The sequence below is a fragment of the Salvelinus fontinalis genome, chromosome 31 (assembly GCF_029448725.1).
Source record: "Salvelinus fontinalis isolate EN_2023a chromosome 31, ASM2944872v1, whole genome shotgun sequence".
Lineage (NCBI taxonomy): Eukaryota > Metazoa > Chordata > Actinopteri > Salmoniformes > Salmonidae > Salvelinus > Salvelinus fontinalis.
The window spans coordinates 21,435,651-21,453,646 of NC_074695.1; the positions used below are offsets into that span (position 1 = coordinate 21,435,651).

Here is a 17,996-nt window from a genome sequence, read left to right on the forward strand (position 1 = left end):
ACATCATATTTGAACATCTTGTTGATGTTTGTTTCCTCTAGGTGAATTGGTGACTACTCCCCTGTTTGACGGTATGGAATCGTACATTGCATACCCTCCTCTGACCAACATCCACAACGACCTGCACATCGAGATGGAGTTCAAACCCATGGCTCTGGTCGGTCTGATGTTCTTCAGTGTGGGCAAGAAGATGAAGACGGAGGATTTTGTTTCCCTAGAGATGGTGGATGGACACGTGCAGTTCCGCTATGAACTGGGGACTGGTGAGGGCATAGAGATTCAATATAAAACTGTATACTGCATAGTACACAATAAGGAGTTTTATTATTAATTATATTTATTGATGTGGGTGAGAGGCCCTGATATATTACTGTTATACTATGATAGCTACTCAATCTGCTGTATCCTCTACAACTGTTACCTTTTCGTTTTCGAGCTCAAAGCTGTTTATTGTTGTGCCCTAGATTTTGGCAATGAGGCGCTTTATCTACTTCCCCAGAGTCAGATGAACTCATGAATAGCATGTTTATGTCTCTGCTTGCAGTTTGAATGAAGTTGCTAGCACAATTGCTAATTAGCCAATTAGCTAATTAACTGGTAGTCATTGCCCAGTCATTGCGCTATGGTATCTGCTAGCATGCTAGGAGATACCATAGAATTCCAGTCATTGCGTAAATGCTAGTTAGTGTTTGCTCGCGAAACTACCTCTAACTTACTTCATACTTGACACAGAGACATAAAATGGTATCCAAGAGTTAATCATTGCCAAAATCCTGAAGAATTCCTTTAACTAATAGATTGAGTCACCTGTAACTGTTGACCTATATAATCATTGTCTCTAGATTGTCTCATTGTCTCTAATCATTGTCTCTAGATATCTCCGCTGTTTCATTGGCCTCGTTTTCACACGTAGCTCCTCTCAGGCATCAACAAAACAGTGGAAAAGGAAACTAGCAAGGCATTAGCAAGCACTGCCGTGCTCAGACAGTGTGATAGTGGAAATCATGCTACTGTCTTTGTTTCCAGGCCAAGCTGTCCTGCGCAGTCCTGAGCCGGTCACCCAGGGCCAGTGGCACCGCTTGGAAGCCGGGCGCCTCGACAAGGACGGCTCTCTGAAGATTGACGGTGGCCTTGAGGTCAGGAGGTCGTCGCCAGGCAAGGCCCAGGGCCTGAATATCCACACCCCCATGTACCTAGGAGGAGTCCCCAACATTGATATCATACCCAAGGCCCTTAACATCAGTGTTCTGTACAAGGGATGCATAGGAGAGGTGAGCTCAACACACACACAGCATGAGCCATGATGGCCTTTATTAAGCACTTATGTCATGTTTATAACCACCATATTACTACAACAGCGTCACATATCCACACAGTCACAGAACATCAATAGTAAAAAATAAAAAATAAAAACATGAAATTGTCTTCTTTTCCCTGATCGTTTTACTTGAATAATTGGACTTGATTGGACCTCTAACCCTCTGTGTTGTCCGTTGTCCAGGTGTCCATCAACGGTAAGAAGGTGGACCTGTCCTACAGCTTCACAAACAGCATGGCCATCATCCAGTGTAAGGACAACAGTCCCTGTGACCGCAACCCCTGTCTAAACGGAGCCAGCTGCATGCCGAGCGCAGAGTATGAGTACCAGTGTCTATGCAAGGACGGCTTCGAGGGTGAGTCCATTGTATAGTTAAATTAAGTACTATCTATGGGATTTCAGTTTGGTTAGAGCTATGTGCCGTAGATTGATTTAATAATTGGCATTCAATAACCCTTTTCTGAAAATAATCTTTCCCAAACGAGATAACTGTCGTGTGTATCTCTCCCCCTAATGCCACTTTGACCCCTCTAATTTCTGACCCCTGTCTCTGTGCCCTCTCCAGGTGAGCGATGTGAGGTGTTGAAGGATACCTGCCAGAGCAGTGACCAGTGCCAGAACGGAGGCAGCTGTGTCAACAGCCAGTGTGTGTGTCCTGTAGGCTTCAATGGCCCCTTCTGTGGAGAGAGTGAGTACTGCTCTAGTCCCCTCCTATACACTACACACACACACACACACACACACAACCATTCCACTATCTACTCTAGTCCCCTCCTATACACAACACACACACAACCATTCCACTATATATTCTTGTGCCATCCTATACACAACACATACACAACCATTCCACTATTCTAGTCCCATTAGATGTGACTTTGTTATCATAGACAGTGAGGGAGACTAGCAGATCAAATGGAACAATTATGGATAGAGTATCTGGATAAGAAATCATTGTAACCTAATTACCTAATTATAACACTTTGACTGTGTTCACATATAGTATTTTTGTTTTCTCTCAATTAGTCCAACAATTGCACTGTTGCCATAAATGCTGATGTATGGTATAATTGTGATTGCTGATTTAGTTTGTAGCGCTGTTTCTTCATTAGGAGATACAGACATCTCTGGGCATAGCATCAAATCGCTTCACAGTAGCACTGTGTATATGTTAGCTTAGAATACACCCCTATAATCTTGACGGAGATATTAGTTACCAGTAGACATAACAATCTCTCTCCCATGGACCATTGCATTAGCTAGGCCTCAACCAGACCCCTCGTCTAAGGAATGGGCCCATATGAAGATGGTTCTCAACACTAACCTCCACAACGTAACATTCAAAAACTATTCTACTCTATAGGATCCAGCAGTGGTCTGTAGTGTTGGGTATCAAAACCACATGATCTGGTGTGTCTTATCCCTGCCCTCTAATGGCTATATTCCACACACACAGGCCAGGTCTCCAGCTTCGCCGATGCCCTGTGGAATTTGGAGGGTAGCGGGGGGAATGGTACAGTATCCCTCCCTTCAGTTCTGCCTGACACAACCGTGACTAACCGTCAGGGGCCCATCTGATCGATCTAAGGGCCCCCGAGAGCCCCCGCATGGCCCCCGCCGCCAGCCTAACACACACTCAGCAAATCAGAGAAACTTACACAACACTGTACTACCAAAACAACGCTACACATACATATTCTGTACTGAACTGGTGGCTGGGGTTCCTATCCTGTGAAATGTTGGGAGGGGGGAATTGTATGTTGTTAAAGGCAAAGGGTACGGTAGTATGCAGATGGGTATTGCGTCTTCTTGCGGTTGTGTATTATTGGGTTTTGGCCCTTTGACAATTGTTTTCTCTCTTGTTTGAGATAATGTGTATGTTTTAGAGATGCAAGACATTTAGAATTCCCCTTTTGTCCTCTCCTAAACAAGCATCCAGTCGAGTCTGTAACATAACCAACTACTTACTGCAACATCTTCCAAACTGCCGTCTTCCAAACTGCCTGTCCAAACTGCCTGTCCAAACTGCCATCTTCCAAAGTGCCGTCTTCTAAACTGCCTGTAAAAATCAACAAGAGAACAACTGTTTTTTTTCTCCACTTCTGCTCTCGTTCGTTGGAAACTGAGAATGTGAAATGCATTATTTTCTACCCATTGGTACAAGGATGTTCGTTGTCAGTTACTAACCACTAAAAGTATTTTTATGAAAGTATTATGATGTGATTGCCGTTTGGGTGAGTTGAAACTCCCTTGAAGATGATAACTATGCATGGAGCACTCGATCGCCTGGGTCCACACTGCACTGAGATGTCTGTCTCGCTTGACTCTACAGACCTAGTGTGTGTGATGAATGACATGTACTATGGAGAATGTCGTCTGACTGTGGTATTTTGTACAGTTTGTCTGTCAATACAGAATTTTCAATCTGCAACATTAGTATGAAATACTGTTGAGGAATGTCAAAAGTAGAGTTATTTAAAATATATAAATACAAATATTGTTAAGAACATTTATTTGTCTTTTTCCCTCTTTCTTAACTCTTGTGTACTAACTACTGTTAATTTCTAACTGAGCCAGTTGGACGGAGGTTCTATTCACCCTGCTGCCACCGGAGGGAGCGCTAACACTAGGGCTCAATATAGCAACATACAGGAAACTGAGGTGTTGTGTTTTCTACTCTGTTTTTATAGATGCCCCCATTGAGTATGCAGTTAAATTCTATGACAACGGTTACCTTTCTCTTCCCAAGACTATCTTCCCCAGAAGGTGAGCCAGAGTTTCCCAAGTGGAGAAGGAAGTAACTTTCTTTAAGCTGTATCAGTTTCCTTCTCTACAATTGTCACTATTGTATTGAGACATTGACATGGTCTGGGTAGTTTTAAAACCATGTCTGGGTGTCCCCCCTCTCTCTTTCTCTCTCTCCCTCTCCCCCTCTTACTCTCTCTTTCTACATGTGTACAGTGCATTTGGAAAGCATTCAAACCCCTTGACTTTTTCCACATTTTGTTATGTTACAGCCTTATTGTAAAATTGATGAAATAGTTTTATTCCTCATCAATCTACACACAATACCCCATAATGACAAAGCAAAAACAGGTTTAAAGACATTTTTGCTAATGTATTAAAAATTCAACGCTGAAACATCACATTTACATAAGTATTCAGACACTTTACTCAGTACTTGGTTGAAGCACCTTTGGCAGCGATTACAGCGTCGAGTCTTCTTGGGTATGGCGCTACAAGCTTGGCACACCTGTATTTGGAAAGTTTTTCCCATTATTCTCTGCAGATCCTGTAAAGCTCTGTCAGGTTGGATGTGGAGCGTCGCTGCACAGCTATTTTCAGGGCTCTCCAGAGATGTTTCATCAGGTTCAAGTCCGGGCTCTGGCTGGGCCACTCAAGGACATTCCCAAAACCACTCCTGTGTTGTCTTGGCTGTGTGCTTAGGGTCATTGTCCTGTTGGAAGGTGAACATTCGCCCCAGTCTGAGGTCCTGAGCGCGCTGTAGCAGGTTTTCATCAAGGATCTCACTATACTTTGCTCCATTCATCTTTCCCTTGATTCTGACTAGTCTCCCAGTCCCTGCAGCTGAAAAACATCACCACAGCATGATGCTGCCATCACCATGCTTCACTGTAGGGATGGTGTCAGGTTTCCTCCTGACGTGACATTTGACATTCAGGCCAAAGAGTTCAATCTTGTTTCTCATTGTCTGAGAGTCCTTTAGGTGCCTTTTGGCAAACTCCAAGCGGGCTGTCATGTGTCTTTTACTGAGGAGGGGTTTCCGTCTGGCCACTTTACCATAAAGGCCTGATTGGTGTAGTGCTGCAAAGATGGTTGTCCTTCTGGAAGGTTCTCCCTTCTCCACAGAGGAACTCTGGAGCTCTGTCAGAGTGACCATCGGGTTCTTGGTCACCTCCCTGACCAAGGCCCTTCTCTCCCGATTGCTCAGTTTGTCCGGGTACCAGCTCTAGGAAGTCTTGGTGGTTCCAAACTTCTTCCATTTAAGAATGATAGAAGCCACTGTGTTCTTGGGGACCTTCAATGCTGCAGAAATGTTTTGGTACCCTTCCCCAGATTGTGCCTCGACACAATCCTCTCCCGGAGCTCTACGGACAATTCCTTTGTCCTCATGGCTTGGTCTTTGCTCTGACATGCACTGTCAACTGTGGGACCTTATATAGACAGGTGTGTGCCTTTCCAAATCAGGTCCAATCAATTGAATTTACCACAGGTGGACTCCAATCAAGTTGTAGGAACATCTCAAGGATGATCCATGTAAACAGGATGCACCTGAGTTCAATTTCAAGTCTCATAGTAAAGGGTCTGAATAATTATGTAAATATGGTATTTCTGTCCTTTATTTTTAATAAATTTGTAAACATTTCGAAAAACCTGTTTTCTTTTTGTCATTATGGGGTATTGTGTGTAGATTAATGAGACATTTTTTTAAATTTAATCCATTTTAGAATAAGGCTGTAATGTGTGTGTGTTATAATGTCTGTATGTGTGTGTTATAATGTCTGTGTGGGTGTTATAATGTCTGTATGTGTGTTATAATGTCTGTGTGTGTGTTATAATGTCTGTATGTGTGTTATAATGTCTATGTGTGTTATAATGTCTGTGTGTGTTATAATGTCTATGTGTGTTATAATGTCTGTGTGTGTTATAATGTCTGTATGTGTGTTATAATGTCTGTGTGTGTGTTATAATGTCTGTATGTGTGTTATAATGTCTCTGTGTGTGTTATAATGTCTGTATGTGTGTTATAATGTCTGTGTGTGTGTTATAATGTCTGTGTGTGTGTTATAATGTCTGTGTGTGTGTTATAATGTCTGTATGTGTGTTATAATGGCTGTGTGTGTGTTATAATGTCTGTGTGTGTGTTATAATGTCTGTATGTGTGTTATAATGTCTCTGTGTGTGTTATAATGTCTGTATGTGTGTTATAATGTCTGTGTGTGTTACAATGTCTGTGTGGGTGTTATAATGTCTGTGTGTGTGTTATAATGTCTGTATGTGTGTTATAATGTCTGTGTGTGTTACAATGTCTATGTGGGTGTTATAATATCTGTATGTGTGTCTGTGTGTGTATGTGTGTGTTGCAGTGGCCCTGACACTCCAGAGACCATTGAGCTGGAAATCAAGGTCAACACCAACTCCAAAGAGGGCCTGATCCTGTGGCAGGGAGTGGTATGTCCTAACCTGGCCACCGTACTCATACACCCCCGGGGCAATACTCAGCACTATTTATCATCCTTACTATCTAATCACATATTTACCAATAACCTAGCATACATCACTTTGATTCAGCACTTCCGTTTACACTCACTGTCATTAATAATTAGAATAATACATTGGATTTGTGTCTCGCTTTTCTAAGACAAAGTGTTTCACTGGCATTCAACCGCTCTTTTCCTTTTGGTTGTTTCTAATGTTTTTAACTGGCTCTCACAGCTCACTTCTTTCTCATTGCATTGAGATTGATGTAACTTACAGACTGGCTGTCGGTTTGTTGGCTCTGGGCGAGCCACGTCACAGTTCCAGGTCCAGGCATGGTTTGGCATGGTTTTGACAGCACTGTTTTGATTGACTGCACTGCATCTTGCCTGGTTGTTGCTTTGCCTCTCTAACCCAAGCCCCTTCCCATCTTCCCCAGGAGTCAGTTAATGGCGCTAGCCATTTTCGCAAGATGCATGCTAGTAAAAAGGTATCCACCTCACCAAAACACCTGGTAAATATGGTATATTTCAGGATATGTACTTCATGTATAGATATATTGTAAGATGATTTGACAGTCTTACACTATATCTACACCATAACTATGGAATACATGTTTTGAACTTGAATCTATATGTGTTGTTTTCTCCGGCTGGAGCAGCCTACTACCTTTAATTAACAAATCAATTAAATCAATCAAATCTTAACAATAATATGTATGTTGTATAATATGCACGATGGCTGTGACAGCTTCAATGCTCATTGTTATGTTGCATGTAACTTTTGTTCTGTACTACCAAAAGGAGCTTGATTCAGGTTTGTGACCAAAGTTTGAATAGGTCTACAAATATATTTGTGTGTATCTTATACAATACAGGGAACTCCACAAGTCTTAATACAAAACCTGTGCGCTCAGTATATGAAAAAATACATTATGGTTTTATTATATGATCCAGATATACAGTATGTTAGATATACTATACAGTATATCGGTCCGATTTGGACCCAGAATGGGGTCAATATGGACCGCGGTTCTCAACTACTCGGTTGGGCTTCGACCCCTGGTATCATATAAACACACATAAGACATGGATTCTCTGCCCCATGCAAAATGTGAAGAATTGTGGGAAATTAGGTTTAAAATTGCAACATTTTCTCTCCTCCAACAAGAACAGTGTGAGCAGTTTGTGGTTGCGAGGTGGGGGTTTGTTACTACGCCAAAAAATTACAATATTCATCCGGACCTTTGCCACCTAGGAAATGTGTCTGACCAGACCTTCTCAAGTAGTATTTGAATATACCTACTGTATATGCTATTTTACTGTCTGTCATATACTGTCATAACTTTCCTATAATTTGTAATCTAAATAACTTTATTTCCAGGAACTTGGAGATCAAGGCAAGGGCAAGGACTTTATCAGTCTTGGTCTGCAAAACGGACACTTAGTCTTCAGGTAAGAAAGCATCACTGACATCACTGTTTTCTTCTTGATTATGGTGGTATCCTAAGGAATATGCCCATGCTGTTGGTATATGTGATTGGTAAAGTAAGTATTGTTTGCACCAGTCCTAAATAAGCACATACGGTGGAGTCGAAAATGATTGACACCCATCATAAAGATACGCAAGAATGACTGTATAAAAGAAAGAATTAAAATACTGAGCTGTATTGTATACTCATCTTTATCAAGGGTGTCAGTAATTTCAGGCCCCACTGTAGGTCTTTATTCTCCTCTATGTAGTCCCAGTAGTCATGCTGCTGTTGCATGTTCCCTGTCTGTCCACAGCTACCAGCTGGGCAGTGGTGAGTCTCAGATCCAGTCCAGAGAGCCCATCAACGATGGCAGATGGCACAAGGTCACTGCTGTGAGGTAACATACAGTACATGAACTTCCACTCTCATGCTCCGTTACAACTTGTATTATTCACCTCTTATTCCACATACAGTGGAAGATCTACTTTTAATAGAATAGAAAATGTTTATATTTTTAGTAGTGATTTATTTTCTCAATGAATGTTCTCTGTGCTTTGTGATGAAGTGTACTGATTAGAAGAGTAAGGAACGTTTTCTTCTGTGTGTGTGATCAGAACTGGTAAACAGGGATATATTCAGATAGACGGAGGAGTCATTCAACAAGGACAATCACAAGGCAAAAGCATCATGGTGAACACCAAAGGCAACGTATACCTGGGTACGTGTCCTACTTCCCGTTAGAGACATGTTGGGAAAATGTCAAGTATTCATTTTCAAGGTCTCCAAAAAGTTTGAAAGTACAGTGTCCCAAATCTATAGGCAAATGACTGATTGACAGAGGTGATAGTGTCTTCTCTAAGGACATGCACTGATGTTGTGTGTGTGCGTGCGTGTACTCATGTGTCTTTGTGTGTTACAGGTGGCGCCCCGGACATATCTGCGATGACGGGAGGGAAGTTCTCCTCGGGGCTCGAAGGCTGTGTGAGGAACCTGTCTCTGATGAACGCCCGGCCGGGAGATCAGCCAGCCAGACCCATCGAGCTGCAGGCCACCGCAGAGAATGGCATCAACGTGGGCCGTTGCTCCTCATAGACCTACAGCACCTCCCCCCCACAAACACACACACACACACACACACACACACACACACACACACACACACACACACACACACACACACACAGAGAGAGAGAGACTATGGAGACAAGATACACACACACACATTCACAGTTACACGCAAACACACACATACATGCATACACACAGTCAGTTTGATACAAACGTGGTGCTTTGCTCCTACCAAAAACAAAGATACACAACACAAAATGATATTTTGCTCTATGTGCATTAAACCAAAAAAGAGAGAAAAAATGAAATGTTATTAACAAGTCTTCACTTCCTCAGTGTTGTATTGTCAATGAAGGTCAAGGACTATTAACACAGATCCAGTACAGTTTACATACTCCCGGCAGTAGCTTTTAGCCATGACAACAAGAGAGTAAAACGCTATAGGCCTTCTACGATGGGTCAGATCCTATGGAGTTGGAGATGTTTTTACAGCACTGAATTATTTTTATTTATATACATATAAATATATATTATATATTTGTGGGGGAAACATGCAAACTAACCATAACTGCTCTTCTTTGTCCTAGAGTTGATTCTGGGTTCTAATACTGTGTGTCCAGGGCTTTTTTTAAGGGCCTAGTTGTGTTAATACTTGAAGACATTTAGGCCTTCTACTTTCTTCTTCACTTCTGTAGGGGAACCTGAGGGGCGAGCATGCTCACAGCCTTGTCACACTGTTGGTAGAGGGGTCACAGAGGTCACGGCACAAAGCAGCATCAAGACACATCTCAGGGGAAGACAGGATTTTAAAAACAAACAGAACGCTATTAGATGTAATGCTGCCGTTCAATTCTGCCAAATCATTTCTGATCTGATTCTAAAATCCCTTGCCTTCCCACACCTAGCATGGTTGCCTCTTTTGTGTCTGTAAATAGTTTTTTAAAAACTTGGTGCTATTAAGTCAGACATGAAAATACAGCGCACTAACACTCATGTGTCTGTCTCCTTATATTAATGTAGTACATGTGTTGTTACATTTACTTCATTTCTACATTTGAAATTATATCAGTGTAAAACACATGCTACACTTGCCTACTTTCCTCCACCTCTCCTGAGGTTGGGGAGGTTGTGTTGTTCTCCAGATTAAATAAAGGTTTATTTTAGTATTTTTACTGTGGCTCAGTCTCTTCATGAGTCCTATCTGATTGAGTAGATCTCAAAAGACGTCAAGGTGGTGTTTTAAAGAATGAATGTAGATTATATTTGGAAGTTTTTTTTATTATGAGCGGTTCTGAGAATTCTAAGACATTTTGTAATTTTGCTTCTGCAGTCGCAATCATGTGCTTACTATTTGCAAGTCAGGTAAAATATCAGTTTAGTCTGGGTATGTGGGGGTCCCAGGACCGACTTTGGGAAACCCTGATTTAGTAGACGCTCTTATCCAGAGCAACTTACAGTAGTGCACTGTACATTTCTCATACTGCTCCCCAGTGGGAATCGAACCCACAACCCTGGCGTTGCAAGCACCATGCTTTTCCAACTGAGCCACACGGGACCATATTTTCATCCCTATATGACGTTGTGTGTGTACTGTATGTGATTGTACTGAATGCGTGTGAACTGTGTACTGTTACTCAATGTGTGTGTACTTTATGTCCACGTCTCGCCATCTAAATCCTCAGGAGGGTTAACGCAGAACTGCGTCAAGATGTTCCTCAGTAATTTTCAGGTTCAGTAGCAACTAGCCTCAGTAGGTCTCATAGAACTAACAGGTCTGATATGGAACTCTAGCAGCTGCATCATTTTGTTAGCTGTTGTACCTAACGCACTATGCAAGCAGACTCATACCAAAATATTTTGACATGGATATGGCTTCCATAACTTGGGGTAGACAGATTGGATGAGACGAACAGTAGACATACAGCAGACAGAGTAGATGACTTCAGCAGTGGGAGAAAACAGTTGAAACCTGCCTGGTGGGAAGCGTGCTAGCTGTGACCTATGGAGCTCCAATGAGCATGCTCGCCCACACTGGTTGATCACATGACAAATATGGCATCATAGTTTCACAAACTTTTCACATTTTGTAAGTTTAAGATTATGTTGATTAATATTCTAAAAATGAGCACTATCATTTCACTTAAAGTTGCTTCATTTTTATTTATTTTTGTTTCTTTATTTTATTAATTTCTGTTGTTTATTTCAGGCTTGATTCTGCTGTTGTAGAGCAATCAGAAAAGCTTGCCATCATTTTTTTTCTTGCGTTATTGTGTATTCCCTCCCCACATCCCCGTTCCCTTCATGTTGGATTTTTAATACCGTTCTTCTAAGTGTCTTCCCCGACTGGAGTTCCCACCCTGACATATACAGTCTCAGTTGAGTGTCTGTGGAACAACTGTGATAACTGACAGTAACATCAGCCCGAGAAGGGGTTGTCAACTGCTTTGTGCCAGACCCAAATAGATCTGTGTATCTATCGATCTATATATACAGTATGGCTCTGGTTTGAATTGATAAAATGGAGGATTTTAGGCTCTGTATGTCACATTGAGTAGAGTTACCATTACTCATTGGGAAAGGTTACAATGTGATTATTGTGTAATTGACAGGAGTAAACACTGCATAAAAACATCATACAATCACAAATCAAGTACATTGAATGCCCTATTTGTGTGGTCTTAAATCATAAGATATAATTTGGTATGGTTGATGTACTGAGTATGTATAAAGTAAATATGGGCACTCATCATTGATGAAGATATTATTTCACCTTTTTTGACATTTTTAATATTGTCTCTGTTTCATTTTTTGGGATTAAGACATGTTGAAAAATACTGTCACAAATTTCTAGTGAATGGAAGTGTACTACACATAATATTATTGTCCATTGGATGATACTGCTCTTGTTCCTGACTGAACCATTTCCAGAGTTGAAAGGAATGACTCTTCCCCTCCCTCAGTGTTTCTTCATTAAAACAACATTCATGTGCTATTGAGAATCTTGTGAGTTGTGTTCTTTTCACAGTCATATTATTTTTACCCAGTTCTATTATTATTTTCTTGTATCATTTTTTAAATGTTCTACAGACAGTTGTCCAATTTAGTCCTCCTTTATCTACTAATTCACTTTCAGATATTGCACACTCTAGTCCCAGGATATTCAAATCAAATCAAATGTTATTTGTCACAGGTGAAATGCTTACTTACAAGCCCTTAACCAACAATGCAGTTTTAAGAAAATACCTAAAAAAAAGTATGAGATAAGAATAACAAATGATTAAAGAGCAGCAGAAAATAATGATTGATACGATGATACGATTGATAAGATTGAATGATACGATTGTTACCCTTAAGCTTCATTATGTTCGCTCATCATCTTTAGTGGGCCAGCTCTTTACCCAGCACCCGAGACAGTGTGATTCTCTATTACTCTATTACCAGGCCTATTGACAAAGTCAAGGTTCAATGTTCCCAATGGAAGTTAGACCCAAGTCGGGTTTCTGATATGGATAGCCTCATGACCATAGAGATCTCTTATTACTGTAAATTATGATTATCAGATTAGATGAGGCATGGCAAATGTTTATATAGTAAGTAACCATGGCAACATTTAAAAATGCATTTATATTTCATTTTTACTGCTCTGTTCTACCAGCATTACATTCACATTACATTGCAACCGGGAAAGAAGAAGCATCCCAAAAAATAGGTCCCGTGAACACAGAGAAAAGTTCAGTTGTTATTGATTACTGGCCATGTAATATTGGAGACATACTACTGTATGCACATTGGCCAAACGTCAAAAGAGACGACAGAATTCTTGCAGTTACAGCAAGTCAAACTGTAGTCATTGTTGAATTCACATTCACTGCTGGGACTGCACAAGATAATCTAGCCTTGGGATACATACACTATATGTACAAAGGTATGTGGACACCCCTTCAAATGAATGGATTCGGCTTTTTCAGCCACACCAGTTGCTGACAGGTGTATAAGATCGAGCACACAGCCATGTACTCTCCATAGACAAACATTGACAGAAGAACGGCCTTACTGAAGAGCTCAGTGACTTTCAACGTGACACCATCATAAGATGCCACCTATCCAACAAGTCAGTTCATCACATTTCTGCCCTTCTAGAGCTTCCCCGGTAAACTGTAAGTGCTGTTATTGTGAAGTGGAAATGTCTAGGAAAAACAGTGGCACAGCCGTGAAGCGGTAGGCCACATGAGCTCACAGAATGGGATTGCCAAGTGCTGAAGCGCGAAAGGCCTAAAAATCTGTCCTCGGTTGCAACATGTCACTACCGAGTTCCAAACTGCCTCTGGAAGCAACATCAGTACAAGAACTGTTCGTCGGGAGACTCATGAAATGGGTTTCCATGGCCAAGCATCTACACACAAGCCTAAGACCGCCATGTGCAATGCCAAGCATCAGCTGGAGTGGTGTAAAGCTCGCCGCCATCGGACTCTGGAGCAGTGGAAACACATTTACATTACATTTACATTTAAGTCATTTAGCAGACGCTCTTATCCAGAGCGACTTACAAATTGGTGCGTTCACCTTATGACATCCAGTGGAACAGCCACTTTACAATAGTGCATCTAAATCTTTTAAGGGGGGGGGGGGTCAGAAGGATTACTTTATCCTATCCTAGGTATTCCTTAAAGAGGTGGGGTTTCAGGTGTCTCCGGAAGGTGGTGATTGACTCCGCTGTCCTGGCGTCGTGAGGGAGTTTGTTCCACCATTGGGGTGCCAGAGCAGCGAACAGTTTTGACTGGGCTGAGCGGGAACTGTACTTCCTCAGTGGTAGGGAGGCGAGCAGGCCAGAGGTGGATGAACGCAGTGCCCTTGTTTGGGTATAGGGCCTGATCAGAGCCTGAAGGTACGGAGGTGCCATTCCCCTCACAGCTCCGTAGGCAAGCACCATGGTCTTGTAGCGGATGCGAGCTTCAACTGGAAGCCAGTGGAGAGAGCGGAGGAGCGGGGTGACGTGAGAGAACTTGGGAAGGTTGAACACCAGACGGGCTGCGGCGTTCTGGATGAGTTGTAGGGGTTTAATGGCACAGGCAGGGAGCCCAGCCAACAGCGAGTTGCAGTAATCCAGACGGGAGATGACAAGTGCCTGGATTAGGACCTGCGCCGCTTCCTGTGTGAGGCAGGGTCGTACTCTGCGGATGTTGTAGAGCATGAACCTACAGGAACGGGCCACCGCCTAGATGTTAGTTGAGAACGACAGGGTGTTGTCCAGGATCACGCCAAGGTTCTTAGCGCTCTTGGAGGAGGACACAATGGAGTTGTCAACCGTGATGGCGAGATCATGGAACGGGCAGTCCTTCCCCGTAAGGAAGAGCAGCTCCGTCTTGCCGAGGTTCAGCTTGAGGTGGTGATCCGTCATCCACACTGATATGTCTGCCAGACATGCAGAGATGCGATTCGCCACCTGGTTATCAGAAGGGGGAAAGGAGAAGATTAATTGTGTGTCGTCTGCATAGCAATGATAGGAGAGACCATGTGAGGTTATGACAGAGCCAAGTGACTTGGTGTATAGCGAGAATAGGAGAGGGCCTAGAACAGAGCCCTGGGGGACACCAGTGGTGAGAGCACGTGGTGAGGAGACAGATTCTTGCCACGCAACCTGGTAGCAGCGACCTGTCAGGTAGGACGCAATCCAAGCGTGGGCCGCGCCGGAGATGCCCAACTCGGAGAGGGTGGAGAGGAGGATCTGATGGTTCACAGTATCAAAGGCAGCCGATAGGTCTAGAAGGATGAGAGCAGAGGAGAGAGAGTTAGCTTTAGCAGTGCGGAGCGCCTCCGTGACACAGAGAAGAGCAGTCTCAGTTGAATGACTAGTCTTGAAACCTGACTGATTTGGATCAAGAAGGTCATTCTGAGTGAGATAGCAGGAGAGCTGGCCAAGGACGGCACGTTCAAGAGTTTTGGAGAGAAAAGAAAGAAGGGATACTGGTCTGTAGTTGTTGACATCGGAGGGATCGAGTGTAGGTTTTTTCAGAAGGGGTGCAACTCTCGCTCTCTTGAAGACGGAAGGGACGTAGCCAGCGGTCAAGGATGAGTTGATGAGCGAGGTGAGGTAAGAGAGAAGGTCTCCGGAAATGGTCTGGAGAAGAGAGGAGGGGATAGGGTCAAGCGGGCTGGTTGTTGGGCCGTCCGGCCGCCACAAGACGCGAGATTTCATCTGGAGAGAGAGGGGAGAAAGAGGTCAGAGCACAGGGTAGGGCAGTGTGAGCAGAACCAGCGGTGTCGTTTGACTTAGCAAACGAGGATCGGATGTCGTCGACCTTCTTTTCAAAATGGTTGACGAAGTCATCTGCAGAGAGGGAGGAGGGGGGGGGGAGGAGGATTCAGGAGGGAGGAGAAGGTGGCATAGAGCTTCCTAGGGTTAGAGGCAGATGCTTGGAATTTAGAGTGGTAGAAAGTGGCTTTAGCAGCAGAGACAGAAGAGGAAAATGTAGAGAGGAGGGAGTGAAAGGATGCCAGGTCCGCAGGGAGGCGAGTTTTCCTCCATTTCTGCTCGGCTGCCTGGATCCCTGTTCTGTGAGCTCGCAATGAGTCGTCGAGCCACGGAGCAGGAGGGGAGGACCGAGCCGGCCTGGAGGATAGGGGACATAGAGAGTCAAAGGATGCAGAAAGGGAGGAGAGGAGGGTTGAGGAGGCAGAATCAGGAGATAGGTTGGAGAAGGTTTGAGCAGAGGGAAGATATGATAGGATGGAAGAGGAGAGAGTAGCGGGGGAGAGAGAGCGAAGGTTGGGACGGCGCGATACCATCCGAGTAGGGGCAGTGTGGGAAGTGTTGGATGAGAGCGAGAGGGAAAAGGATACAAGGTAGTGGTCGGAGACTAGGAGGGGAGTTGCAATGAGGTTAGTGGAAGAACAGCATCTAGTAAAGATGAGGTCAAGCGTATTGCCTGCCTTGTGAGTAGGGGGGGAGGTGAGAGGGTGAGGTCAAAAGAGGAGAGGAGTGGAAAGAAGGAGGCAGAGAGGAATGAGTCAAAGGTAGACGTGGAGAGGTGAGCCGTCCTCAGGAAAGGAGCTTATCAAGGCATCAAGCTCATTGATGAACTCTCCAAGGGAACCTGGAGGGCGATAAATGATAAGGATGTTAAGCTTGAAAGGGCTGGTAACTGTGACAGCATGGAATTCAAAGGAGGCGATAGACAGATGGGTAAGGGGAGAAAGAGAGAATGACCACTTGGGAGAGATGAGGATCCCGGTGCCACCACACCGCTGACCAGAAGCTCTCGGGGTGTGCGAGAACACGTGGGCAGACGAGGAGAGAGCAGTAGGAGTAGCCGTGTTATCTGTGGTGATCCATGTTTCCGTCAGTGCCAAGAAGTCGAGGGACTGGAGGGAAGCATAGGCTGAGATGAACTCTGCCTTGTTGGCTGCAGATCGGCAGTTCCAGAGGCTGCCGGAGACCTGGAACTCCACGTGGGTCGTGCGCGCTGGGACCACCAGGCTAGGGTGGCCGCGGCCATGCGGTGTGAAGCGTTTGTATGGTCTGTGCAGAGAGGAGAGAACAGGGATAGACAGACACATAGTTGACAGGCTACAGAAGAGGCTACGCTAATGCAAAGGAGATTGGAATGACAAGTGGACTACACGTCTCGAATGTTCAGAAAGTTAAGCTTACGTTGCAAAAATCTTCTTGACTAAAATGATTAAAATGATACAGTACTGCTAAAGTAGGCTAGCTAGCAGTGGCTGCGTTGTTGACTTTGTTTGAAAGTGTAGCTGTCTAGGTAACCTCGATAGCTGGCTAGGTAACCACGATAACTGGCTAGATAATTACTATAAACTACACAATTATCTTAGATACAAGGACAGCAAAGACAACTATGTAGCTAGCTAACACTACACTAATCAAATCGTTCCGTTGTAATGTAATAGTTTCTACAGTGCTGCTATTCGGTAGAAGTTGGCTAGCTAGCAGTGTTGACTAGGTAGGAGAACGGCAGCGCGGCGGACGAAAATAGCTGGCTAGCTAACCGATAATTACTCTAAACTACACAATTATCTTAGATACAGAGACAGCAAAGACAACTATGTAGCTAGCTAACACTACACTAATCAAGTCGTTCCGTTAAATGTAATAGTTTCTACAGTGCTGCTATTCGGTGGCTAGCTGGCTAGCTGGCTAGCTAGCAGTGTTGACTACGTTACGTTACATTAGAAGGACGAAAATAGCTGGCTAGCTAACCTAGATAATTACTCTAAACTACACAATTATCTTTGATACAAAGACGGCTATGTAGCTAGCTAAGATCAAACAAATCAAACCGTTGTACTGTAATGAAATTAAATTAAATGTAATACTACCTGTGGACCGAAGCGGAATGCGACTACTCGCTCCAACCCGGAAGTACAAACACGTTCTCGAGAGTGATGAATCACGCTTCACCATCTGGCAGTCTGACGGACAAATCTGGGTTTGGCAGATACCAGGAGAACGCTATCTGCCCCAATGCATTGGTAGAGGAGGAATAATGGTCTGGGGCTGTATTTCATGGTTCAAGCCTCTTAGTTCCAGTGAAGGGAAATCTTAATGCTACAGTATACAATGACATTCTAGATTATTCTGTGCTTCCAACTTTGTGGCAACAGTTTGGGGAATGTCCCTTTCCTGTTTCAACATGACAATGCCCCCGTGCACAAAGCGAGGTCCATATAGAAATGGTTTGTTGAGATTGGTGTGGAAGAACTTGACTGGCCCTGACCTCAACCCCATTTAAAACCTTTGGGATGAATTGGAATCCCGACTGCGAGCCATGCCTAATCGCCCATCATCAGTGCCCGACCTCAATAATGTTATTGTGGCTGAATGGAAGCAAGTCCCTGCAGCAATGTTCCACCATCTAGTGGAAAGCCTTCCCAGAAAAGTGGAGGCTGTTATAGAAG

The 17,996-nt window shown here is 43.6% G+C and overlaps 1 protein-coding gene and 1 long non-coding RNA gene across 5 annotated transcripts in view; one reads left to right on the forward strand and one right to left on the reverse strand.

The window, feature by feature from the left end:
- The window catches only part of hspg2 (heparan sulfate proteoglycan 2), a 217,979-nt gene extending 205,900 nt beyond the window's left edge, over positions 1–12,079 (forward strand). For 3 of the 4 annotated variants that reach the window (XM_055891736.1, XM_055891738.1, XM_055891737.1), the window contains 12 exons: positions 42–263; positions 1,027–1,271; positions 1,502–1,673; positions 1,884–2,006; positions 2,775–2,831; positions 4,009–4,084; positions 6,427–6,511; positions 6,978–7,052; positions 7,922–7,992; positions 8,326–8,409; positions 8,627–8,730; positions 8,932–12,079. In XM_055891736.1, coding sequence (XP_055747711.1) covers positions 42–263; positions 1,027–1,271; positions 1,502–1,673; positions 1,884–2,006; positions 2,775–2,831; positions 4,009–4,084; positions 6,427–6,511; positions 6,978–7,052; positions 7,922–7,992; positions 8,326–8,409; positions 8,627–8,730; positions 8,932–9,104 — 1,487 coding nt within the window. In that variant the 3' untranslated portion in view covers positions 9,105–12,079. The remainder of the gene's footprint in view (positions 1–41; positions 264–1,026; positions 1,272–1,501; positions 1,674–1,883; positions 2,007–2,774; positions 2,832–4,008; positions 4,085–6,426; positions 6,512–6,977; positions 7,053–7,921; positions 7,993–8,325; positions 8,410–8,626; positions 8,731–8,931) is intronic. The other variant, XM_055891739.1, reaches the window with a different exon arrangement.
- LOC129829808 (uncharacterized) lies at positions 306–3,370 on the reverse strand. Its single transcript, XR_008755454.1, has 2 exons — positions 3,287–3,370; positions 306–1,193 (listed from the first exon to the last, which is right to left on the reverse strand). It is a non-coding gene; the product is annotated as an uncharacterized LOC129829808 (long non-coding RNA).
- Positions 12,080–17,996: the final 5,917 nt, after the last annotated feature.